Below are 25,489 nucleotides of genomic sequence, written 5' to 3'. Positions count from 1 at the left end.
ATACCGAATGCCTGGTAGCAATGTGTCGAGAGGAAAACATCATATTGCGATGGATTTGCTCATTTAACTGAGCAACATGCATATTATAGTATGGAAATGAACCGTTGGAATTTCAATATCAAGGGCTAAAACTTCTTCTATGTCCGTATAGCTGTCATTGATGACTCTCAGTCACTGTTTTACAGCTATATCATAGAAATTTGAGTGAAATAGAGGATCTGGGTTTTTCTGGGTTTTTCCCAAAATTGATTCGGTCAAAAACATGCGCAAATACTCGCACGGAGCTTGCACGTCAGTGCAAATTGGCTGCCAAAACAGACTGCTATGACGATTACCAAGCATATGCTTCGTCAATCGGTCAGCATTTGAGTGAAAACCTCGCCTGTGCACAGCACTATGATGACAATATGTTCACTGTCATTGCGCGTGGTAGGTCCTTGTTTCATCTAAAAGTGCTGGAGTCTACTATTATTCAGTTGAACAAACCTATTTTATGTCGACAAAAAGATTTCCTCTATAACCTACAAATTTCTCATTAGTGTATGTTTCGTGCGTGTAACTGTTTATTTACGAATTGCGTAGCTACTGTAGTACCGTATGTCCGTATACTTCATAGTTTGTTATTGCTGCCATTGGTACAATGCGAATTTCATGGTTTGTGATTTTGATTGCTGCGTCATACTTTGCCTTTTTGGTTTTGCTTTTAAATCTGTTTAAATCCCTTTAGTGTGCCGTTAACTCTTGAAAAGAGGCACCCGAAAAGTCTTCGAGTTAATAAATATTATTATACAATGGATATTGTAATTAAAAAAATGATAAGCAATCATTTTCATTGTTTCACATACAACACAGACAACACAGTCAAGACACGAATGTGACAAGGATGAATGTTATTAGAAGGAGCACAATTGCACATGCAAACACAAACCTTCATGAATTCGATTTGATCAAAAAGTCAACGTGAATAGACCTATTAAATTTTATAATATATAATAAAACTATAAGTCGCATTGCTTTTGCGGACGTTTATTTCAAGATCCGTGACTTGGTCGCTTTGACAGTCGAAAATGTATTCCACTATACATCAATAATAAGTAATTCGGATTTTTTTTGTAACCACGTATAGTTCAACAACCACATTCTACAAAACCCATCACTCCCTCATCCACACTTGGTCTTGATCTCCGCTAACGCCATTACCAAGTTGTCATGACCAAAATTCGGTAAAATCATTATAAATGGTGTTAATGACGGTTAATCAGTTGAAAATTGAAACAAAAATCATAAATTGCAACCCATGACTCTCATTGACTATAGATGCAGTCCGTCGTTCGGCTATTTCCGTGTTCTCCGAGCGATTACCGATATCAAAAGCACTATCGTCAAGAACATGCACACAAGTAGCGCGAACCCGAAGTAAAGTGCTATCACCATAGCGTTCGCCAGAGATACATCATAGCCGAGGAAAGAGACAGTGCCCTTCTCTTCTTGGGCACTCTCGCAATGATTCCTCACGCCACCCATACACGAGACGTATCTGGATGATATAACAGATCCAAATTATGAGTAATCATAATGTTGTGAGGGTTCATTGCCTATGAGCAATGAGCATGCATTGGGTTAAGTTTAGAGTACGGGTTAGTTATAGATGATGAAGTTTTCGTGTAGCATTTGCTTGCTTGCACAACTTACTCAAGTAGTTAAGTTTTTAAACTTAATCCACTTCTACTTAACAGTTGCAGTTGCTTAGCCAAAACTAGGCCTGGAATCGTTCAATCAACGTGAAAATTTGAAGTCTGTATTGTCTTGGGATGATAAAAAAAAAACTTTAGACTGTCTAATTTGGAGTAATTAAAATCTATAAAAAGCCCCGTGGAAAAATTTCACTTGAAAATATCGTCACAAGAACGTTAGCCAAAATTTCTTCAAATAATCACGGAAACGCAGTTAAAGTCAAGACAAAGTCGGCCATTTCACACCAAATTGTAAGCAATGTTAGAATATCCACTGGAGCACATTGTGTGCAAATTTCAGAACGATTGCTTTCAGTGCCAAAGTTATAGGGATGTGACTGATTTTCCAAGTCGAAGAGTATCTTAAACCCTTAATTGAAAATTTCTACTCGTACTTGATTAGAACTTACGACGCTATGTCTATTTCTACTTCCACTTCAGTATGAAAGATGAATACTTTGATCACTTACGCTTGTGATCGACAATATATGAAATATTCAGTCATATAGCAACCGATTTTCTGGAGATTATTAAACGTAGTAGCAGGGAACAAATTTCCGAATCGGACAATCGAATATTAAGCATATGTTACCGTTCGCCCTGACGTCTTATATTAAAAGTAAAATTCACCTCATGACGTAGGCGATGTAACTTTGCTGATGGACTCCGTGGAAAAGATGGGCCATCGGACCGCGCGCGTAAATTGCTACATCTTCGGCAGTGTGTGATTCCCATAATCTCGGAACGGCTGATTGTTGCTTATAAGTCCGCGCCGCTGTAAATTGTAAGGCGCAAAATATGCATCAAGTATTATTCAAATCATTTTATTGTTGTACAGTAGAATGAATGAACTTTAAACGCATACGACACAATTATACCGGGATAGCGCACAATCTAAAACCTCGGAGACAGGCATAGCTACATGCATGATTACAATAACGAAATTATGTTCCTTTAAAAGAGTTTATGTTTGGTATCCAATAGGGCCTCTTAATTGTTGCGCCCAGTGACGCAATGCCGTGTTAGATATCGTTAACGTAACAGATGCAAATCCATTCATCCTATTCGTGATCGTATATACCTGTATCTACCATGGTCAGGTTTTCCCTCACTACACTTGCGTTTGGATTCTGTTGTATTGCAGCCAGTGTTCCTTCTCCCAAATATCCCGGACCGTCTCCATAAATGATCGTTGTTGCTGGTTTTTCCTTCAATTCATAGTCCATCTCTGGAGCAAGACCTGAAAGGAAGCTGGCTTGAAGGCCTCGCGAAGTTTTCTAGTTCTTCATATCGGGGTCTTCAAGATCAATTCAGCACCTGCTTCATCACTTTATACATTTCTGATTGGCACCGATTATCTAATATCAACCATTGTGAGCATGATCCGCGATTTTGGCAACTTAGTTGCTAAACCAAATACAGCATATCTGTTCTCCATGGATTTTGAACTCATCTATATTACCATCAACTCGGCGTCCGGTTAATTCCGAGAAAACCATTACCAAAACCATTCTCGGTGGTGTCCATTTTCGGTAATGTCCATTCTCGGTTATGGTATTCTGGGTAATGTCCATTCTCGGTAATATACATTCTCGGTGATGGTTTTTACGGTATTGCTGTGGAACCATTAACTCGGATGGATCGACTGAGCACAGTAAGTATGTGAATAACAAAATATCGATGTCTATACGTAGATCATTTTGCATTCATTAGGCAGGAGAAACTAATGAATAGTCTTACCTTACGGCAGTAACATTTTGCTCAAGATGTATGATCATTGCCACGTGTCCTATAACGTTTTGATGACATCGCTTCTATCAGCTCTAATGGTAAATCTGATAATGATAACGCATATACAATATGCAAGTAACAATATCAATGACCAATTTCATTCAATTACTTTAGAAGAATTTCGCACTTCGCGCGGATGTTGTAGCACGATGGTTTTTCATGACATTTCTTTATTAATATAACATTATGTATGTAGTGACCTAAATATATGTATGATGATCTAGGAAGTTGTGTGAAAAGTCCACGGCCATCGTTTTATTACTATATTTTACATATATCAAAGAGAGGGGTATTTTATCTCATCAACTGTTTTGCCCTCCCCCTTTTCTGGCTATGCCCTTTTTACCAACCCATATCACACTATGAGAATGTGGGTAATCTTCGAAATTTACAGTGATATAAACATGCAATTCCTGTAAGATTTGGTTTCAATCATTATCGTCACCAGCCTGTGTGTATGGTTATCATTATATTGTATGCCACCGACTTTAGCTGAAACGTCAATATTATGCTTCTACGCTAAACAAAAATATATCTGGATCTAAAAGATAGTTTTGCTTTGGAATCATTTTCAAATCTGATGGCGCAAAGCTTGAATGCACGTTTCAGAATACGAAAATTCTGCTCACCGAATATTGGATTCCCTCTATCTGCATATCCACCGAGAGACATAGTGTGACTGTGATCCGCTGTGACGATAATCATCGTATCATCATCAGATGTCATGTCGACAGCTTTCTGCACCGCTTCATCAAAGGCGACCATGTCGTGTAAGGCAGCTTTTGCGCTGCTGTCGTGGTGACCGTGGTCTGAATATAGTAAATACGATCGTAGTACCAACCAAAGTTTCGATAAGGAAATCCATATGCGACATGCGTACAGCACATGTTATCTAGTTGGGACAGGCTGGCCTAAAACCTGACATGCAGCCTGCAAAAAACGATAAACCACACTATTTAGATCAGTGGTTCTCAAACTATTTTAAACACGGCCCTTAATGGTGTTGGAAAACTTCGAGAGCCACTGGTTCAGATGCTTGCACTCAATTCCAAGACAAAATCTGAAATAAACCATCGACAAGTCATAACTGCCGGTGCTCGTGAAATTAAGTTCCGTGTCTTACTTTCTAGTCGCTTCATACCCGAATACGTGATTTCACATATAGATGCGTTACCGAGTAGCCTACTGTGCCCATATTCAGCGCAGAATTGTCAGTGAACTCTGCATGGAACTGAAAACTGCTCTTCCGTCAAACGCGGTCGATATTTTTCCACAAACCAAATCGTTACGACAGGCGAGGTTGATTTTCTATTCGATCACAAATCCACAGCAATGAACAGCCTCTGATCAATATGCAAATAGTCAATGCATTGCACGGGTGGGATAAGCAGCCGTGTGAAGTGTGAGCAAACCCCTAGAACAGTGGTTCCCAACCTTTTTCGACTCATCGCCCCTTTTTCAAGTTCAACACCGATCATCGCCCCCCAAATTTTGTGAACCGAAAAATGGGCATACGAACTGGAATCACCGGCGGGTTGACAAAAGAAAAATGTCAAATTTTCAACTCGATGTCGAATTTTACACTTTTGCAACCAAATTTCGGTGGGTTGACTAAAAAAAGGTCATTTCTCCGCCTTGACTCCAATATAGCCGTTTTAACGCGTCATCACCCCTTCGCTATTTTCGCCCCCTGTGGACCCCTTTGTCCATTTTCGCACCCCTATCGCCCCTTCGTCATTCTCGCTCCCCCTAGACTGCCAAATCGCCCCCTGGGGGGCGATATCGCCCACGTTAGGGAACCACTGCCCTAGAACGCCTTCTTACTAAGATTATACCCGTATGTAGATGTCAGTCGGGGTGATCTGACAGCAAATCAAGCGACGGCATTTGTAGACTACTACACAGATTTGGTTAAATATTTCTGGGCGCATTTTCCGCGCTATAGAGAGTCTGCAGTCACGACGTTCTGTATGCGCGGCAACAAATTTCCAATAGCAATATATCAACGATGAAGCGTGGCAATGCGCCACATGGAATATAATGGAGAATAAAATCATGGGTGCCCGTTTATAAGCGTACACATTTATCGACCACAGAGATTACCACAGACATTGCCCCACTGATGAATTGGTCTATAATATTATTTTGCTGCCCAACCCCCAATTTCATATATCATAAATACGCAAAATTTTACTTGAGTGAAAAAAAGAAACCACCAAAAGGAACGCAGGTTCAGCAGAATAAATAGTCGTTATCTATATTGGGACATCGAATTAAATCGCTTGTTTCCATTTTAGTTCTCAATAATTGTTATTAAAATAGATAGAATAATAGGCGCTTATCTAAACTAGATAAATTATGCGCGCGAAATAACGAAATACGCCACACGGGTCGCGTACCTTGGCTATGATAAAAGGTTTTGTCACGTGAATAGGTGTCACACGGTTTCGTAACGATCAATTGAAAAGGTTGGGTGGATATTGAACTTCTAGTGGGTGACTCATCAGGCGCCAAATTATATTCGTTACTCGCGTTCGAGTCGAGACACCTAATTATAGTATTATTTGTGCGACCGGCAAGAATCGATTCTACTGCAATGAGATGCTTCTGCGACTCGCTGTGAAATTGTCCTAGTTTTGTTCTTGATGCTATCGAAAGATAACTAGTGAGAGTGACGCACTTAGTGATGGTAGCAGTTCTCCATCAATACAATTTATATTTGAACAAGAGTTGAAAAGTATAAGTTCCCATTCAGTGTTACCTATTCTGCCGCCTTCCACAATCAACAAGAAGCCGTTGTCATTCTTTCGCAGCAGTTTGATAGCTTTTTCCACCATTTCCGATACGCTCGGTTCGTCAGCTGGCACTCTGTCTATTTCGTAGTTCAGGTGTTTTGGCTGAAACATTCCTGAATACACGGAGCGTGATCAATGATCATTAATGCCATACAAGTAGTGTCGTCACGACTATTCGGTATTATGTGTCAAATAGATGCGCAAGACGTAAGGCTTTGAAAATCATTCCAGTAGTAAATACTAATTTCGGAACTGAAATATGTATCTCTGTGTGCAACGAAAAATGGCTAATGATATCAACTCGATGACATTGGTATCGTAACTATCAGTGTTGGGATGACTCGAGTCATGACTTGACTCGAGTCAGACTCGAGTCACCTTTTTCGTATGACTTGACTTGACTCGAGTCACTTTGCTAAAATGACTTGACTTGACTTGACTCGGCGTATCAGAAATGTGGATTGACTCGTGACTCGGACCAAAATTCACGAGTCAATTTCAAGTCATCAAGAAATCGGTGTCGATAAAAATCACTGTATCTTGCATATGTTCGGATTGTTCTAGAAACGCTGGTGTAAGCCTGGAAAGCGACCTATCATTGATTGATCGAGCATTTTACTGAGGCTCGATTGTTCTCTCATAAATATATTGACCGCAAACGAAGTGATCGAAGCTCATGCTGTCGTAAACTCTAGCAGTACAGTAAAGTAATAAAATAGCAAAGTGTATATTCTGTCTCTGTTCTTTTACCTTTACCAATCCTCTTGTTTTATTGAAATTGAATTCTAATATACGTTATAGTGCCGTCGACCATTAGCGCATGCTCGAATTGTATTATATCTATTTTTAAATGGGTAATGTATTACATCTTATCACTTCGTTTCCCCATTCTGTATTTTGGTTGGTGACTATTAACTGAGGCCATCCAACAGTTCTACGTATACGTGAGCGATACAACGTCTTCTAGCGTGTATATTTACCTCTATATTCGTTCATCAATTCGGAATCAGCAGTGGCGGCTCGTGACAATATCGGGTGGTGGGGCAAGGGCTGCAAGCGACTTTTTATCAAGATGACGTCACTTGGTGGTACGGTAACACGAACGACAACAGTGATTTTAAACGTATGTGCCGCGAGAGGTCTGCTGGTAAGCTGTGACTTGAAGTGTGGTAACTGTGTAAACGGCGTGCGGAACAAAGATTCGACACGGTTCATGTTCGCACTACACCTGACTAATTATCTGGAGAAATGGAAATGACTATAACTCGAGAGATTGCGTAAGCCTAACTGGAAAGGTCAACGAGTTCGGACACATACGCAATTATTATCTCATAGATTGGACATGTCATATTGAATACAAAACATCATTCTGAAGAACTACGGATAGCAGCCTCGGAAATTCGGTCGCGGTACAGCATAGGATATTTTGGCCTTGAGGCTGGAGATTGTCACACGGACATACGGCTTACGGTCTATAGTGTCTATATGTCTGCTGCAAAATCGCCTTTGGAAAATAAATTACCGAATAAATACGTGATTGAAAGCCGGAAACTTGGTACACTGTTACATGAAATCATCGAGAAGTAGCCTCATGACCGTTTTCGGTATGGTACACTGTCAAAATTAATACGAACAGATCAACACCGAATTTTGCGTAAAATTTACTGAGGAATTGGCAGATCAAGCGATCAGCTGTTAGCCGCCATCGAAAACGAAACAGCTATCGCGCTTGACAGGGGTTGTGATTGTAAGCAAATGGCCTGAAGGCCACAATTTCCCGGTGAAATTGACAGTGAAGAACATAAAATAAAACTAAATATTTGAATGCAAACCGAGGATGTTAGTAAACTGTTTCATGCTATCATCATCTCATCAACTATCTCAGTATGGATCACAGTTAGCGTTAACACAGATACACCGGCTTTAGCGTGAAATCCGCAATGCGTTAGGTTGGCTAAGTGTCAGATCAGCGCACATCTCTACCATACTCGACCTTGATAACGAAATTGCTGCCAGAATCATTGAGTACCAACCTTGAGACTTGACACAGCGTTCGATACTAAAATCAAGACATACCATGCAAAAGCTCGTGACGGATCTAGCTAAGGAGCATCGTTAAAATCAATGGAGACCAATACCGGCTTTGCGTAAAATATGTTTGCGATAAATGAGGAGTCAGCTCTCACTCGACTTAGGAAACGAAATTACAACTAACATAGTTCAGTGACAAACTTGAAACTTGGTACAGCGTTCGATACTAACATTAAGACTTACCATACCAAATGTCATGACCGATCTCGGTATGGAACATCGTCAAAATCAATGGACACCAATACCGGCTTTTGAGTAAAATCTGTTTGCGATACATGATGGATCAGCACACACTCAACTTCGGAAACGGAATTACTACCCTAAACTTTGAGTAGAAACCCTAAAACTTGAGACAGTGTTAAATACCACCATCACAACATGACATACCAAGTTTCAAGAATTATCATGGAGTGAAACACCATCAAAATCGACCTATACCAGCAAAGATCGACTCAACGCATACGACGGTAACCGAGTTCAGATATAGATACGTTTGTTACATCACACCTTAAAGGGGCACTGCGCTCTAAAAATGATGTAGCCTCAAATTGAAGGTAAAAACGAACAAAATTTTTTAACCGCGGCCATTTCTTTCTGAACGCCACCGTAATGGAGCTGCAATTTATTGAAATTTCTACAAGACCAGCTGCCGCGGCTGCTTAACCCGTTGCATGGCACGATGTCTTCATCATCGCACTTGCTCGACGCGATAAGGCAGTCACGCAGAGAACGAAACTTGGACACATTTCCTACATAACATCGGCTAACAACTATCTAAAATTCGTTCTCTGCGTGACTGCCTAATCGCGTCGAGCAAGTGCAACGGTGAAGATATCGTGCCATGTAACGGGTTACGCAGCCGCGGCAGCTGGTCTTGTAGAAATTTCAATAAATTGCAGCTCCATTACGGTGGCGTTCAGAAGGAAATGGCCGCGGCCTAAAATTTTTGTTCGTTTTTACCTTCAATTTGAGACCACATCATTTTTAGAGCGCAGTGCCCCTTTAAGGGCAAGTAGGCTATGTTGCCCCGGTTGCTCGGTAATTTTATGAATAGGAGAGAATAAATCACCGTCTCTTTATTGTGCGCGGCTTTGAGAGAATAGACAGTGAAAGCTTGTTATGAGCGATACCGGAGCATGCCCCGGCTAGGCATTCGCAAAGCGAAAACACGGAACAGAATTCGATTTTCGCACAGACTTCGCTATATATGGGCAGTTACAAGCGAAAAGACAAGAAGAATACGATTTTCGCTGTGATTTCAGTATATATAGATTGCTATGCGTCTATAAATGGTAAAGAATTGTTATTGAACATAATTTTAGGTGGGGTAATGCCCCAGTTGCCCTATAGGACGAGCCGCCACTGGGAATCAGTGACCACTCAATCTGTAGGCTATTTCAGACAGCTAGCCACTTACAATGACGTAATCATGCCTCACACTTCGAAAATGCAACTTGACTTGAAATGTGACTTGACTCGACTTGACTCGAGTTACCTCCGAAAATCGATTGACTTGACTTGACTCGAGTCACCTTTGAAAATCGATTGACTTGACTTGACTCGAGTCAAAATGTCCAATGACTCGGAATGACTCGTGACTCGAAGGTAGTGACTTGATCCCAACACTAACTATACGGAGAGAAAACTTATTCGATACTGGGAACAAATAGAAGCACACTATGATACTTCGATTTAGTTTAGATTGTTATCCTGTCTAAGGCTCGGTAAACAAATATCAGGTTCATTGATGGAGGCGGATCATTTTGAGCATCTCGAGCGGTAAAGCATCGCTCCACAGAAGAGGTCATGTTGTGTGGTGCCATACATCGCGTGTACCACACAAATCTCCCCAGCGTTTCTGTACAAGTGTAAATGCACACCGGACAGTGTTCACCGCATGTGCTTTAGCGAGTAGCACTGCGATTGATTCATGTCACTCATTATGACTTATGAAACGAATTGGCGGACTTATTGTGGGACATGAACATGACACACAGTGCAGAGAGCTGGGATATATCTCGAAAACTATCATGACTAACTATAACGTTCCATAAGACTGGTTTACGCGACACGAACTCGTCCTCGAAATATCGAACCTGCAATACATAATGCTATAACCACACAGTAAACGTTTTAAATATTAGATCCATCGGCATCAGCTTAGGTAGGCTAATCCATTCTTACTTACCCCATAATTTGTCAGTGTTATCTACATCAATGTCCATAAGTTGCGTTCTGTTCCATACATATTTGCGACTCTCGTCACCGGAGACAGCATCTAACCACTCTTGTACTAAATCACGACCGTCTGTTCTTCGGCCGTATGTTACTCCATTTTCGTCCGCTGTCGTTGTAGTACGGAAATAGCTACGTCCACCACCTAAAGCCACCTGCGAACGAGACGTATGAGCTTTTATTGAAACTATATGGAACTTCAGTAATAGCTTCCCATGGTTCTAAGGAAGGTATCGATTAATGCATAGTCGTACGTATAGTCCGTTGAAACACCGGTGGTTGCGGAATCCCTTCTTAAGCGTTGGGGGTTTATCTTGGCTCATCAACATCGCCAAGCGATCCGCAAAGGCAATATCTTACAAGGCTTAGAAAAACAGTGTGCCGTGCTTTTAGTCGATATCAACTAAACACTCCTAATAAAGAATATCATCCTGCCGTGAGTGACCATTAGGGCAGTTCAAAAATAACTTTTTTTCCTGAATCTTGCTGGCTACTTGATTGAATCGTTAGGTTGCCTTGAAAAACGACGCTCACCAAATTTGTATTCATTCCAACCAATCTCCGCGGGTTGCGTACAGTTTGAAAATTTTGAATTTGCCGAAAAATGCAAAAACAAATTGTTCAAATTTTTCTGCCAACCCCATGAAATTGTTGGGTTGTCTTCAAAAACTATGCAAAACAAATTTGACTCAATTCCAAGCCGTAGAAGCGGAGTTATTTTAGTTTTTCTTTGATAATTCTAGGCTTATCTTTGATCGGTGGATAATCCAAGAATTATCAAAGAAAAACTGAAATACCTCCGCTTCTACAGCTTGGAATTGAGTCAAATTGGTTTTGCATAGTTTTTGAAGACAGCGCAACAATTTCATGGGGTTGGCAGAAAAATTTGAAAAAATTTATTTTTTTTGAATTTTTGGGCAAATTCAAAATTTTCAAACTGTACGCAACCCGCGAAAATTGGTTGGAATGAATTCAAATTAGGTGTGCGTCGTTTTTTAAGGCAACCTAACGATTTAATCACGTACCCAACAAGATTCAGGAAAAAAGGTTATTTTTGAACGGCCCTGGTGACCATGACCATAGATGTCAAAACATCATGAACGGAACAATAATAATATCAAATCGAAGTTCTACTTCGGCACACCGTTATTTTTGAAGATTGATTCAAGAACTGTTGAGCAATATCAATGCATCCTTCGTCTTTTGCCTGTTGCGGCATATCAGCATCTGAGTACCAGTCGCGATCCACAGAGTGGGCGTACGGAGTCGCAACGGTGGCGTGTGTTAGCTGTGTGGTCGAGATGATTCCGGTCGCTTTGCCTATGAGATGGAAAGGCAAAATGAACAATATATATGGCCCTTTAATCGTCACAGTGGAGGCCAAACACCATTTTTAGGTAGCCTAATTGCAGGTGGCGCTTTAAATTACGGTTTCGACTGATCTGCTACGATGTTTGCCAAGATCACATTCCTCAAGGTGGTTTTTATTTTTATTCCGAAATTAGCCGCCGATACGATCCGGTGAATTAACATTATCGTAGTAGTCTTTGTGGTATCTAAATTCCTTCCACGCGACCATGAGATTATAAGGAAACTACACCATGATGTTCGCGACCCGTAGGTCCGGAACCCACGATTCAATGCAATATTCTAAGCATCGTGGTAGTGATCAATAAATGTTCGCGTGATTTCTTTAATCCGAAATTACACCAATGGTTTGTTTGTAGAAATACGATACAATGATATGAATTGTCAGCAACACTGTCCGCAGAAAACTGACTATATACCGTCACATTAAATAAATGAGATTTCAATGTCATACCTGCCTCGTATGCGTCGATAAGTACCGACTGCACCTCGTTGCCTTTTCCGCTTTCGCAATCTCCACGCCGCACTTTCCCTTGCATGCCGATAGTGGCGTCCATGGTTTTCACCCCGCAAAGGAACGCGGTGGCGGTGGCTGCGGAGTCTGGTGTTTGTTTATCGATTGAGTAAGTCTGTGAAGCAATGATCAAAAGCTCATGCAATACTAACACGGATCTGCAGACTATAAGTATAAGTATATAATCACAAGTATTGCGATACCATACGTTCTGAAGAAATGTTTACCAGTTCTGGATCTATCGTTTTATGCAAGAACCTCCGAAGGATATCATGTCCCCTAACAGCATGATATCTACTTCATATTTGATCTGTGACGAGCGCATCAGCAAATAAAATAAACTCAACAATCCGCAACAGTCGTAATCGTTTTACGCCGTAATCGCATTCCATCACTAGTGATATAGGCATACTCAAATTGTAATAGTATAAAGTTCTAGGCCAGTGGTTCCCAACCTTTTTCGACCCATCACCCCCTTTTCAAGGTCAACACCGATCAAATTTTCGGATCGATGTCTAATTTGACACACTTTTGTAACGAAATTTCCGTGGGTTGACTAAAAAAAAGCGTCATCGCCCCCTATCGCCCCCTTCGCCATTTTCGCCCCTGTCGCCCCCTTTGTCTATCTTTGTCCCCTGTCGCCCCCTTCGTCATTTTCGCCCCCCTAGACCGCCAAATCGCCCCCTGGGGGCGATATCGCCCACGTTGGGAACCACTGTTCTAGGCAAATAATCTCGTGCAATTCGAGTTTTTATAAGCTTACAAGGGACAGAACTTCAACATCGCATTAATCGATGTATTCCACAGTGCCACGTCTGAGTCAATGACATCGATGGACGAAATATGAAAATAAATATATCTTTTCAACGGCGCGGTGGTAGGTAACAATGTTCACTCTAATTTTTCACGAGTCTGCGTGCACTCAACAACTCTTAGCGCGGTCTCGTGGACAACAGTACGTAATGACTAAACATTACAAAGGTCATCACTTCGGTTTTTCGTGCGCAGAGACCGTGTCAGCACTGCGCAATTGCTCACGTTCGCAGCTTAGAGGAAACATTGGTAGATAAACTGGAGTTTATTTACAAACCGCTCACGGGTCCCTTCCCTTGTCATTATTACATCAGTTCGCAGCCTCAAATTTCTTTCATTATTTGGATTTGTATATCGTATTTTCTGTCGTTTGCTCTGGGAGAGTCGGTCTGTAAGCCTAAGGCATATAAATTTGAAAAGGGGAGTGTACCTTTTTGGTGCAAGTCAGGATTAGCCCAGATAAAATTTGATGGTTTTGTAATCAACCCACAACACGCCAAAGTGATCAACTCACACGGGAAATTCCCACATGTGTAAACTTATCCATCGCAAGTGTGTGCTCTTCCCCGAGATTCCCATTCAGTTGGCCCTTCAAAATCCTACCGGCCGTGATAGTTGGCATGCCCATTCCATCTCCTATAACAGATTATGCGACTACATCATTTGGGATGTACTATGAGGAAATTCTTATGGCCATACTCACCCAGAAAAAACGCAATATTTTTAGCAACGTTTCTGTTCAAATCCTCTACTTCCAGTGCAACGTCTAACTCATCTTTCGCTTCGTTGACCCAGTATTCGGCGGTTTCTTCTTCATCTGTATTGGAAAGTAATGCTTAGCCTTCGATAACCGTGGCTGCTGACTATTACATTTGAAAATATTTCGAGGTCAACCTATAGTTCTGCTCCAAATATGGAAGGTATTCTGTCTCTGTGATGGAACAGAATATAGATTCCGTGAGAAAATATTTACACCAGTAGTTCCTTAGGGATCCGTGAGAAGTTTCAGGGTTCCGCAAGTTTATTATAAATGTACGGAATTCAAAAGTACAGTTCACTTAATTTTACAAGACAAAAGGTCAAAACGTTTACGCTCAACGCGATATGCGTGCCTCCAAGAACTGCAAGTTCCGTAGGCCGATAAATGTTTACCCCAAATTTTATGAAATAACAAATCAACACACCGATAAATATATTGTAATTATTTGTCAATGCCGGATGAATGCGTCACGGGATGCTGCGAATAACTCCGTAAATGAGGTAACAGGATGTACGTTGAAACTGCAACTATGCAACGTAAGTCGTGAACGGGAACGATGTGCCGTTAGCATAATTAATTTCTATTACTCTCTGGGATAGGATATCGGATATGACGTATGCGGCACTTGATAATTTTATGAATGCATCAATTTTTCCAATTGATTCAACAATTTACAAATCACATCGTCTAAGGCTACATTCTACTGCAGTAACTTTGCAACACCGTGTCGGTTGAACACGGTTTCGAAGATTTCTACGGCGTGGCGGTTAAAGCAATTACCATTTCAATCCCAAAATAAGCTGGCGGAATGTAAATTAACACATTTATCGACAATCTATTTGTTAGTGTTTACATGAACGAAGAACATGCATGACAATGAAATGTCAGCAAATTGTTGAAAACAGTGCCTATAGCCTACCTTCAAACATGTATTGTTTTTCAGTGGTATCATTAACCTACCTTAAAATCCGACCTACGCATAAACTGACCCGGAGTACACGTAATCCACGTATTCGCGATGAAATTATAATTAAGGAATGAATTATTGAGATAGGTAAGAATGAAATACTTTACCGCGCAGTTTTCACCACATAAATAAGAAACAATTTCCGTGGTTCAAGTGACTTCTCAAGCTGCTTCGCTTTATAGGTTTACCCTTCTATATCAACATCGGTGTTTTTGAGAGCAAATCACCGCCAATGCCACGCCTCCTTACCTCAATCACACCACTGATCTTTAGGTATTTTCCATCAATATATGTATTTCGAGATTCCCCACACTCACTGAAGTGTAGCGGACCAAATGTAGCACACAGCGACAAATCGTGACCAGGTACCAATTTAGAGGGGTGGACTTCCCATGAAATATTGTTATAATTAATCAAAATAGCATTAAATCCTGTATATGCTTACTCTGAACATGACCATTTTTGATAGCATATACTCAATAACCTTAAAACTTGATTAGCGACAGACACAATTTGCTTCATGGAATTCACGATGCACCAGTGATGAGGGGATATTGATATCTGAGAATCCGAATCCATCCGACATCTCGAGTCTCTGAGAAAGTATCAGTCCGAATCAGAACAATCTCGTCATATTATCGATGCGAATCCAAAAAATCTCGTCCAGAATCCCAATTGTACGGTTGAGCTAAGATACATTTAGGCTAAGCCTAGAGTTGACTGATTTATATTTGCTTGGACCTTGGACAGACCAACATTAAAGTGCTACCAGTCCTATTACAGGGGGTACACTGTCCGTTTTGGTTGTCGAGCTGACTTTTTTTCTTTTGACATGATATCAAAAGTCACGCCTACTTAAACCTATCCAAAAAATATCCGAAGCAAAGTTACAGCTATCCGAAAATATCCGAAACAAAAGACACAATAGATACCGAATCCGGTCCGACTATCTCAGAATTATGGAAACCCGTCCGAATCATATCCGAATCCGTCCGATGTTCATCCCTGATGTGCACTGCTTGAGATTGGGAATTGTGTCGATAAGTCTCGTCTTTTCCATTCCAAATGAGATGGCGGGCCTCGCAACCACTATAATACATTTGTTTCCCCGGGCGTTATTTTATCTGACACTCTTTTCAGTATGTTGCAAACGCTTGTATCAAACAGTTGTTAGTAATTAATTGACGCTAGCTTACCACGTCGTAGCTTGGGTTAATTGCGGTTCCATCTCTAATTTGAACATTGAGCACTTACGCAGGCAGAGGACAACAAGTAGTCTTACATGATATGGTATGCTGACTGAATACAAGTGGTATACTGACGTATCAATATAAATTTTATTCAATCAGTATGTTGAAATCTAATTCTTGTATTTTAACTCGGTTGACCGTTAATCTATGCATAAAATCATAATAATTTACATTATTCCATTATAGGTAAGTATAATTCGAAATATTGTGATCCGAATTATTCGTCCTTTTAACGCAACAATATGTATTTTATAATAATATTTATGTAAGCAATCGTACGATAAAGATGCCAGACAAATTGATCCTCACATATGTATCAATAGCAATATATCTGATGCGCAACACGGTGATGCTGTACGTATGTCTTGATGGATGAGAATTAATGTCAGATTTTAGGTGCACAAGCTTTCTTCGGTATAGATTACCAAATTAGGACTTCCGCGCGGTATTGCCGAAAGTCATTCTTTCCGCTTTCTCCATAATTTCGAGCTACAGGGTAGGGAGCAGTCCTATGGCGGAGATGTCACATTCGTTCTAACCAGTTTTAATATTAATTATTAAATAAACGTATGGCCACTGCATAAATTACCAATTTGCTAGATGTGTTTACATCCGTACACTGTACATGTACTGTACGCACAGTTACAGGCTATAATAATAAATTACGCATAAAGCCTACTTTTGAATTCATTCTGTGAATTTTAAATTTGAAATACGCATTTTGCGTTGTTTATTGGCATCTCCCTTATATTCTATAACACATCTCACTTAACACTTGGAGCATCAAGTCATTTCTGGAGGCTTACTGTAAGACGAAAGTCAAGTGTCTGTTGCCGCGGTAATTTAACACCGTAATCCCCTCGGGCGTTTGGAATTGGTGACATATTTATGCTGCACTGCAATTGAGCGTGGTTTACGCCTATATCCAGTCAGTCTTCATGAGAATCATGACATATCAATTCACATGTAAACGGTTTGGTTGCGGATGTGCCAATGAAGCTCAGTCCTTATGAACTGCACATTATAACACAGCGACATGCACCAAATGTTCACTGTATTACATATCGTAACAATCCAACAATCCAAAACTATATTTCCGTGTTTCCTCTTCGCGTATATAAGCATGTGGCTGTATGCCGCCTACCTTAACGTCTAAATTGTAGAAGCTGCTCAATGCTTACAAGAACCTTTTACTCGGGACATCCAATAAAGCTAGAAAGTTAAATTCTCGAATGCCAATACTCAACAGTGATGTATATAAAAAATCCTACCTGTCCAAACCTTTTGCATCGCCAGCACGTTCATTACGGCAATTGACATGAATATTATTGCGGGATGCGTAAGCCTCTCCATCATACTCGACTTATTCCTGATCAAAAGAGCGTAAAGTCCACCCCTTGCGTGCTATAAAACAGTCTTTGTGCAAAACCGTAGAATATCACTCGATAGCGTAACATTGAAATACGTTTGAGAGAATATCTAAACGCGAGAAAATAAGCTTTGCGGAAATCGAGCTTATTTCAAAATTTGTTGACCTATGACCTACAATCTACATACATAACAGTGATTCTTAACCTGTGTTGTTGGAACACTTGGGTTTTCTGAGCCAACCTCGGAGGTCTCCTTGAGGTTAAGGTACGCACTCAACTCATGCATGTGATTTGGGATGATACGCTTTCGTTGGCCATCATTCGTTGCAGATAATCAGGGCCGATCGGTAGCCGAACTGTGCCGCTGTCGTGGTATGGCGTGGTAGGGAAGGTCGAAATTGAAACCTCATTATTCTGACATGCCTATTCTATCTCCAATGTAGCGATTGGCAACAGGCTGCTTCGTTTAGGATTTAGACCGCACAATACGATCGTACTTTCCAATTTAAAGCCTAGCATTTCCAAACTGGTATCTGAAAGGGAACGGCAGTAGTCATAATGGTTTGCAATAGATATATTCGTTTAATGTTTACTTTTTGTGAAAATGATGCTTTAATGGCTTCGTTATTTTACCACCATGTTGAAGTACAGTTCATTTCGTCCGCCAGTGATCTATAGTAAGATATTAAATGTGTATTTCGAAGGGATGGTGTGAGTCCCTGAAAAGTCCTGGTTCGTGTGAACGTGAACACGAACCGTTGACGTCACGCGATGGCTGATTGCTATTTTAACCCTGCATATCCGTGAAGTAATACATAATGTATACGATACCTAGCTTCAATCGGGCCACATCATGCCACAATGCTGAAGTACATACTAACTAACTGTTTAAACATCACCTAATGTATCAATTGGAACAATCAAATGTTATAATAAATCCATAAAATCAATATTTCCGTCGCTGTGCAATAAATTTCGACGAGGACTTGCAATGAAATATAAAGCTCACGACTTAACGGTCTAGGCGAGTTGGACAATGTATTCTTAACGTGTGGTCACACGTTTGCTACATTGATATTGATCAAAGTGAAAACCCGGTTTCTGTACTTGCGCCCTATATTACCTCTAAAACAAGTTATAAAATCGCAGCACCCCAACCGGACGGATTTGGTTTTCATGATACAATAAACACATAAAATCAAGATGGATCCCGCACCCCTACTAGATTTTCTACTAGTAGATGTCAATGATTTATTGGTTGATTAAGCACAATTCGCTTACTACATATATATCTAGTGCAGGGGTGGACAGCCTGCGGCCATATAAGGACATTTGTGCGGCCGTATACACGTAATACCATTAGTATGCGTTGGCGGCAATCGACATGAAAATTGCATTACGAATTGACTCCCGAATTTTTGAGAGAAGTAAACGATCGTGGTATTTTTTCGCGCTGTGCGCGAATCAATGCGACTGCATGTTTCGATTTTACTATAGTAGCGTGCACCCTTTGCAATCTGAGCCTCATGAAGTACAGATGCGAACACCGGAGGAAAATGATGCACCCCCTATTGAAATACCAACTTGGAATCGTGTGTTCCTCACGAACGAAATTTGTTTCTGGTACGTTTGGAAGATTGCAATGTCTTACCACTATACCGACAATCCTGATGGGAGGTCAAGGAATAATAGCATGTAACAAAGTGACTATAGTAACAATTGGCCCACCGAATATACATCACCATTTACAACTTGCTATAACTTTTTAAAGGCACTCCCTCCATCAACTCTACCAGTGAATCTGATCACATGGGCTGAGAAAGGATATATATTTGATAGTAATATGTGAAACTATACTAATATTAATGACGAAATTCATTCGTGAATCTGAAAAAATTCTCGCGCTTCGCTCGTAGATTATTCCGGAGTTCATCAGAAATGGACATGGATACTTGGACAGTTTAAAATGGGTATTTGGAGTCCAGTTAGTTCATTTTAACTATATGTCCTGGAATGCGGCCGCAGGCTGCAGAAGTAATCGAGATGCGGTCGTGAATAGCGAAAAGGTTGCCGCCCTGTTCTAGTGCATATACAGACATCGTGCGGACCCGTGGGCCAAATGCGGCCCGTGACGCGATTCGGAGTGGCCCGCTCAAATTTCCGTGCAGTTTAGACCATAAAATCCATTTATTATTGTTAAGGCGTGGACTAAAACTGTAGGCTGAATAAACTGAAACGGAAATGCGTTTCTTTTATAGCTCATCTACGTAGGGCCTATACCGTTATTACATAAATAACGGATGTCGTATAAATAATCCAGATTAGCCTATATAGGCATGTAGCAAAGTAGGCAGTAACAATTGAAGTTACAAGTCACTATTTCCATAGTCCAGTTCCGATCTTGTTTGTTGTCGTTGTCAGATTAGGATTCATCCTTTTCGTAAAATATTTCAATCGGTCATCCTCAGTCATAAACGATGGTATGTCAAACAATAAAAGGTGCAGCCTCAAGGCTGACATTTCAACAAGATTTGAAGCACTAAATATTTAAATAATGAAGTCAGCCGTGAAATCATCCTTTTAGTTTATGATGAGCACTAGTGATGAGCGGATAGTGCTTTGCGAGAATCCGAATCCCTCCGACAACTTTGGTCTCTGAGGAAAGCCCCCTCGACTCCGAATAGCTCAATTCCAGACTCCGAGATAATCCGAAGAATCTCGTCGAGTATCCAAAACATCCATATCGGTAGAGGTAGACTATTCAATAGCATTGTCGAAGAATCCCAAATGTACAGCTCTGAGAATAGTTCTGCACTCGACTACCAGTAGTTGTATCTCTGAAACAGAACGAAAGAAAAACGAATCGAAGATTGTATTGGCAAGCATTACGAAGGAACTTGCAAGGGTAGCACACAGAGAGAAGTTCATGATAAGATTATTAGAACAGCAACTCAAATCACAGATATTATTAGATCTTCTCACGTCATAATATGGTGATATTCAGCTATGGATTCAAAGACTGCAGGTTCATAAACTGCATCTTAAGGCTGGGAGCAAATGATGCTCTGCGAATGATATTGGGCGCTTCCAATTTTGAGAACTACAGACACATCTCTTCGAAAATGCGTTATCACTAGGTTAAGATAGCTCATGGCCGATCAGACCAATTTAAGCAGTTGTATGTCATTAGAGTGGCAAGCATGGTACACTTGGTGATGTGTTTTACTAAATAAATGTGATAATAGGGTTGGCCTTATAGTATAGTCTACTCTCCAGTCTCCAATTGCAGTGCAGATGGCTGATTTTTATGCACATGGATCCTTGGCAATCATTTTTGCATGTTACCCGTCATATTAAAACTTGTCAATAGGGCTGGGCACAATGATTCGAGTACTCGAATCTGAATCGAGTATTAATTTTAATGATTCGAGTCGAGTAGTAAAAGAGGATTTTTCGAGTACTGAAATTATTCGCTCCTGGCAACAAAAAGTTAATTTACTAACGAGAATTTAGGTTTTGATACTATTTTCCGGCGAGGAAGCCTTGAAACCTTATGATTGGTCGTGTCGCGGCATACGAGACATAGTACAAAGCTACGAACGTTACAGGAAATTACACACTTCCGAAGTCATGATCTTTCCACAACATTGTCAAGAAGTGCAATGAAATCGGTTATGGTCGAAAAATTACCGAAGTATCTCTAGTGTGACGGATAACAGGCATTATGTTCTTTGTGGTGGCAGAAAAGGTACATATTTGAAATTTGACATAGTATATTCTGTTGTGACGTCATAACGAGCGATACTCGAAAACTGGACTCGACTCGAAGCGTAAAACGTGATTCAGAATCGAATCACTCAGGTACTCGATTTTGCCCAGCCCTACTTGTCAACTGTCTGTGTTTTGGTTTGTAATCAATAGCCACTTCTGGTCAGAGCTATCCAAAGATATATGGGGCAAAAGTTACAACACTCCGAAAATATCCGAAAAATACCTGTAGTAAACTCCGACTTCGCTCCGAGTGTCACAAAATCGGCAAAAATCCGGTCCGAATACACTCCGACTCCTATCCGATGCTCATCACTGATGAGCACAGAGCACCTGGGAATGTAATTTCAGTCACGTTATGAGAAAAACGAGCAGTGAAATACAAACACTTGGACGGTGCGAAAAACCTGTTAGCTAAGCTAGCAAAACAGCAAGACTATTCTACCAATCCACGCACAGCTGGACATGCAGCCTGGTATTAACACATCCCCCTAGAACAGTAGTTCCCAACCTGTGGGGAATTCCAGACTGGTGGGAGTTCAATGGTTTCTGGTGGGGAATAGACGCATTTGGCAGACATTATATACAGAACAGTCTACATATTTACGGAGGCACATGCGCGATTACCGTTACCGGTTAACTGATATGGAATGTATGTATCTAAAATCATATTGCGTGTTTTTCACAAAAACCCTTTTTTAAACTCTGGATGACCTATGATGGCGTCACAAACGCATCCAGCACGACCCGTATGACTGGAAATAACGCTTTCCTTAAATTTTGAGGGTTACCGGTATCGGTTCAAAATACGTTTTATGTTGCAGCTATAGGCGATTGTCTTGCGTACTACTGTGGTTGAGTGTCTTGTGTACCCAAAGAAGCACATAGCTGCTCCGGAATGACAAACGTTTTGCGTTGTGGGAAATGAAGACTCGAGATAAATCTTAAGTGGGGAATGAAGATAAAAAGGTTGGGAACCACTGGCCTATAGAAGCTTGTGTTAACGATGTTTTGGGGTATTCATGGTGTTTGTCTACTGCTATGCTCATTTACACGAGACCAATTATCTTCATTGCTATTCTGTAGCTGCCGACTTGTAGCACAGCCAACTTCTAAGCTTTTCTAAGACACCGCTTACACGGATGATATGACGAGAAGGAGCCAAGATAAACCTCCAACACTTATGAATTCTGGAGTAGCCCTCGGTGTATTTCGTTCTTGCTGTAGTGTGGGTGCGGGCAAACGAAGAAAACGTTAAGATACGTTGCTCACGGTTTACGATATCGTTCATCAAATCATGTAACCCAGTGGTTCTTCAACTTGCCCCCAGCGCCCCCCAAGGGTCGCTGGCGAATTTGAAGGGGGCGATATGGCAGGCGCTGGGCTCAGGGGGCGATTTGGGGGGCGCTGAAGAAAAATGACTTCGCAGTAGATGATGTAGTAGTAGGACATATCCTTAATGAGTATTCAGAGCAAATTAACTATCCACAAAACATGTCAAACCCCGAAATGTTTGGTCGCGCAACGCGACGATGTTTGCTACATATGTTTTCATAAATATAGAGGGTTATTATATTTCATGTAAAATGAATTGCGCGTGCTTTAAAATCACCAATTTCCCATTAAAACACTGCCGTCACGCTTGCTAGGGTTATTTTTAACAAAATGTTTCGAACTAGGTATTATATCCTCCAGTGCACAGCGTGTGGAAATCGAAGAAGGAGGGACTGTATATCCCTCTTGAGAGAGAGAAAGAGCCCCTTGTACATAAAATATGTTTTGAAGCTTTGTGCACGAAATGAATAACTAAATATCGTTGTATTTGAGAGCTACACAATTAAATCGTCAGAATATTTCTTCGTCGTATCATAAAGTGAGATACTATCTAGTGTTGTGGTCCACAACCTCACACTGAACGTCATATAATATGAGTTGCTTTGTTTGGAATACATTCATGTTAAAATTATTAACTAGGTACAGTACCAAATTCAATGTCAGCAGATATATGCATCCCATTCTCAGTTGACTTACTTAATCACACAAAGCTCTAAAACAAAATCCAATACCATTAACTTCCCCGTATTGCCAATTGCAGATGTGAATTCGGGACGGTTCGAACAACAGGGTACGACATCGTAATCGATTGTCGTTATAACAACCTTGATTTGACCTCGAATATACCACATACAATTATTATATGATTAATTATAGTCGAGTGGTCCGCGAGCGCGATTAAAACGCGAAATATTTCCAATACTGGGGAAGCGAGTGGCGCAGTGTGCTAAGTGACACCGTCACGACACCAATGGTTGCTGGTTCGAGTCTCGGCTCTACCATGTGTCTATGTGTCGGAGGTTTATCTGGGCTCGTCATGGCCGACCTCGCTGTTAACGCAGCGTCTTGACAAAGCCCAGAGGAAGAGTGAGTCGAGTTCCGAAGTCGGCAGCAGAGACCAGCAAGTCGACGCATGTAAACGAGAGCGAATGGAAGAGTAGATGTGCGCGAGCATGAAAGTCGTCCTCGATGTACAAAAGCAAAGACGCTGAACTTTACAAATGCGTTGTCGTGGTGCAAAAGGCCTAAACAGGCGATTAGCGCTACTGTCGTTGTTGTATGATAATAATAGTAATAATTTCCAATACTATAGTCCCGGAAATACCGACTGGACTTTTACCTCTTACCAGGACCGAAACTGTTTCAACCCTGACCCCCAACCGGTTGGGGGGGGAGCGAGCTCGAAGGGTGCCCTAAATTATTTCGGTGAATGAACATAAATTACACATCATGTTTTGACGATACCTCCACGTAAAAATACGCATAATTATAGAAAATATAAATAAGCATTTCGGCGTCGGCCATTACCACGCCAGCCAATATGGGACTTCGTGAAGTGTGCCAAAAAGATCGTCAGCGAGAAAACCTTATCCGAAGGGGATTGCCCTTATGTTGACCGTAAACTTCGATGTAGATAAGTCTAATTGTCTATGGGTGCTTAAATCGCTCGTCCGGAATTATCATGTCGTCGCAATCTGTACCCCACAGGACAAATAACATCGATCAGAGAAAAATAATTTGCCAGTAAAGAAATACCAATTTTAAATCGTGTGCTTACCTTAATTTAGCGCTTTTATGCGTTTCAATATCTTTTGAATATATACAGGACAAGAGGTAACAAAATAACGAAGTAATTGTACCAACGGGCACGCCCGAATATGTTTAATTAATAATTACGTGGCGTTCATTTTCCAAGACAACAGCTCACTCAGCGCTACTGGTAAATCTGATTACGTAGGCTGCGAGGATGAAAAGTTTATAGCGACATATATATGCAATTACCGCCTAATCATTCATGCATTATACAAAACTTTCCTGACCATCGAAATCACGCGACGGAGTTTTTGGCGCGAAGCCCTAGAAGTTTGGGTGCGCAAGACAATCGTTTTTTAGGGTGGCTGACGAAGTTTCTTAGGGGTGCCGTTACGGCCCTCCCTCTTACCCATTGTCTATATTACAGTCCTTCCAATTTAGGGGGGGAGAGTTAGAGCACGATCATTTTTGAAAGGGGGGGCTGGAGGAAAAAAGGTTAAGAACCAATGATGTAACCTATATAAGTGGAGAACCTTTTTTGTTTCTATTGGCCGCGTGAACACTTCGCGTACCGTGAGATTTGGGAAGCTGACCAAAAAAGGTCATAAACTGACGTCATATTACTGTAGGGGTCAGTAATTTTTTTGAAACCAAGAGCTACTTCTTGTTTGGGGTACTGATTAATGCGACGGACTACCAGGTTGACACACGTTTAAATCAATTGCCATCAATTTAACATTAACTCAATATTATTAGTAATAATAATTAATAATTATTGTCTTTGTGGAAACACTGATCATCTCAATGATTTCTCACAACAAACATCAATAGGCAACACTTTATTTTTAAAATTTCTCTAAGTGTACATTTTCTAAATTAAACATTTTTAAATCATGTGAAATAAAAATATCCATATTTAACGAAAGCTAGCCTCTAACAATTATTCA

At 40.8% G+C, this 25,489-nt stretch overlaps 2 protein-coding genes across 4 annotated transcripts in view; one reads left to right on the top strand and one right to left on the bottom strand.

Annotated features, from left to right (window-relative positions):
* The window catches only part of LOC145442920 (uncharacterized), a 263,740-nt gene that overhangs the window by 195,904 nt on the left and 42,347 nt on the right, over positions 1-25,489 (top strand). The gene's annotated exons all lie outside the window — the stretch shown is intronic.
* On the bottom strand, positions 874-17,780 carry LOC145442710 (alkaline phosphatase-like). Of its 2 annotated transcripts, none has more exons than XM_080320692.1 (11): positions 17,589-17,780; positions 14,044-14,157; positions 13,855-13,976; positions 12,468-12,642; positions 11,790-11,965; positions 10,599-10,800; positions 6,286-6,432; positions 4,154-4,333; positions 2,815-2,973; positions 2,364-2,508; positions 874-1,537 (listed from the first exon to the last, which is right to left on the bottom strand). In XM_080320692.1, exons 1-11 carry the CDS (start codon positions 17,671-17,673, stop codon positions 1,336-1,338), a joined length of 1,707 nt encoding a protein of 568 aa, XP_080176818.1. In that variant the 5' UTR covers positions 17,674-17,780; the 3' UTR covers positions 874-1,335. The 2 variants fall into 2 exon arrangements, with proteins under 2 accessions (XP_080176818.1, XP_080176819.1); XM_080320693.1 differs by having other exon boundaries at positions 17,599-17,778.

This window comes from Botryllus schlosseri, chromosome 7, assembly GCF_051294905.1.
Source record: "Botryllus schlosseri isolate E-star chromosome 7, Bs_hap1, whole genome shotgun sequence".
NCBI lineage: Eukaryota > Metazoa > Chordata > Ascidiacea > Stolidobranchia > Styelidae > Botryllus > Botryllus schlosseri.
The sequence above is the reverse complement of the archived record's forward strand: the minus strand, read 5'-3'. Positions and strand labels throughout refer to the sequence as shown.

Bases quoted from the DNA above. Each gene is read 5' to 3' on its own strand.
- LOC145442710 (XM_080320692.1), bottom strand. From the start codon at position 17,673: ATGATGGAGAGGCTTACGCATCCCGCAATAATATTCATGTCAATTGCC. The intron at 11,966-12,467 runs GTATGACATTGA...TCCATCTCATAG, and splicing joins TATCGACGCATACGAGGCAG to GCAAAGCGACCGGAATCATC. The intron at 1,538-2,363 runs GTGAATTTTACT...TATATCATCCAG, and splicing joins TACATCGCCTACGTCATGAG to ATACGTCTCGTGTATGGGTG.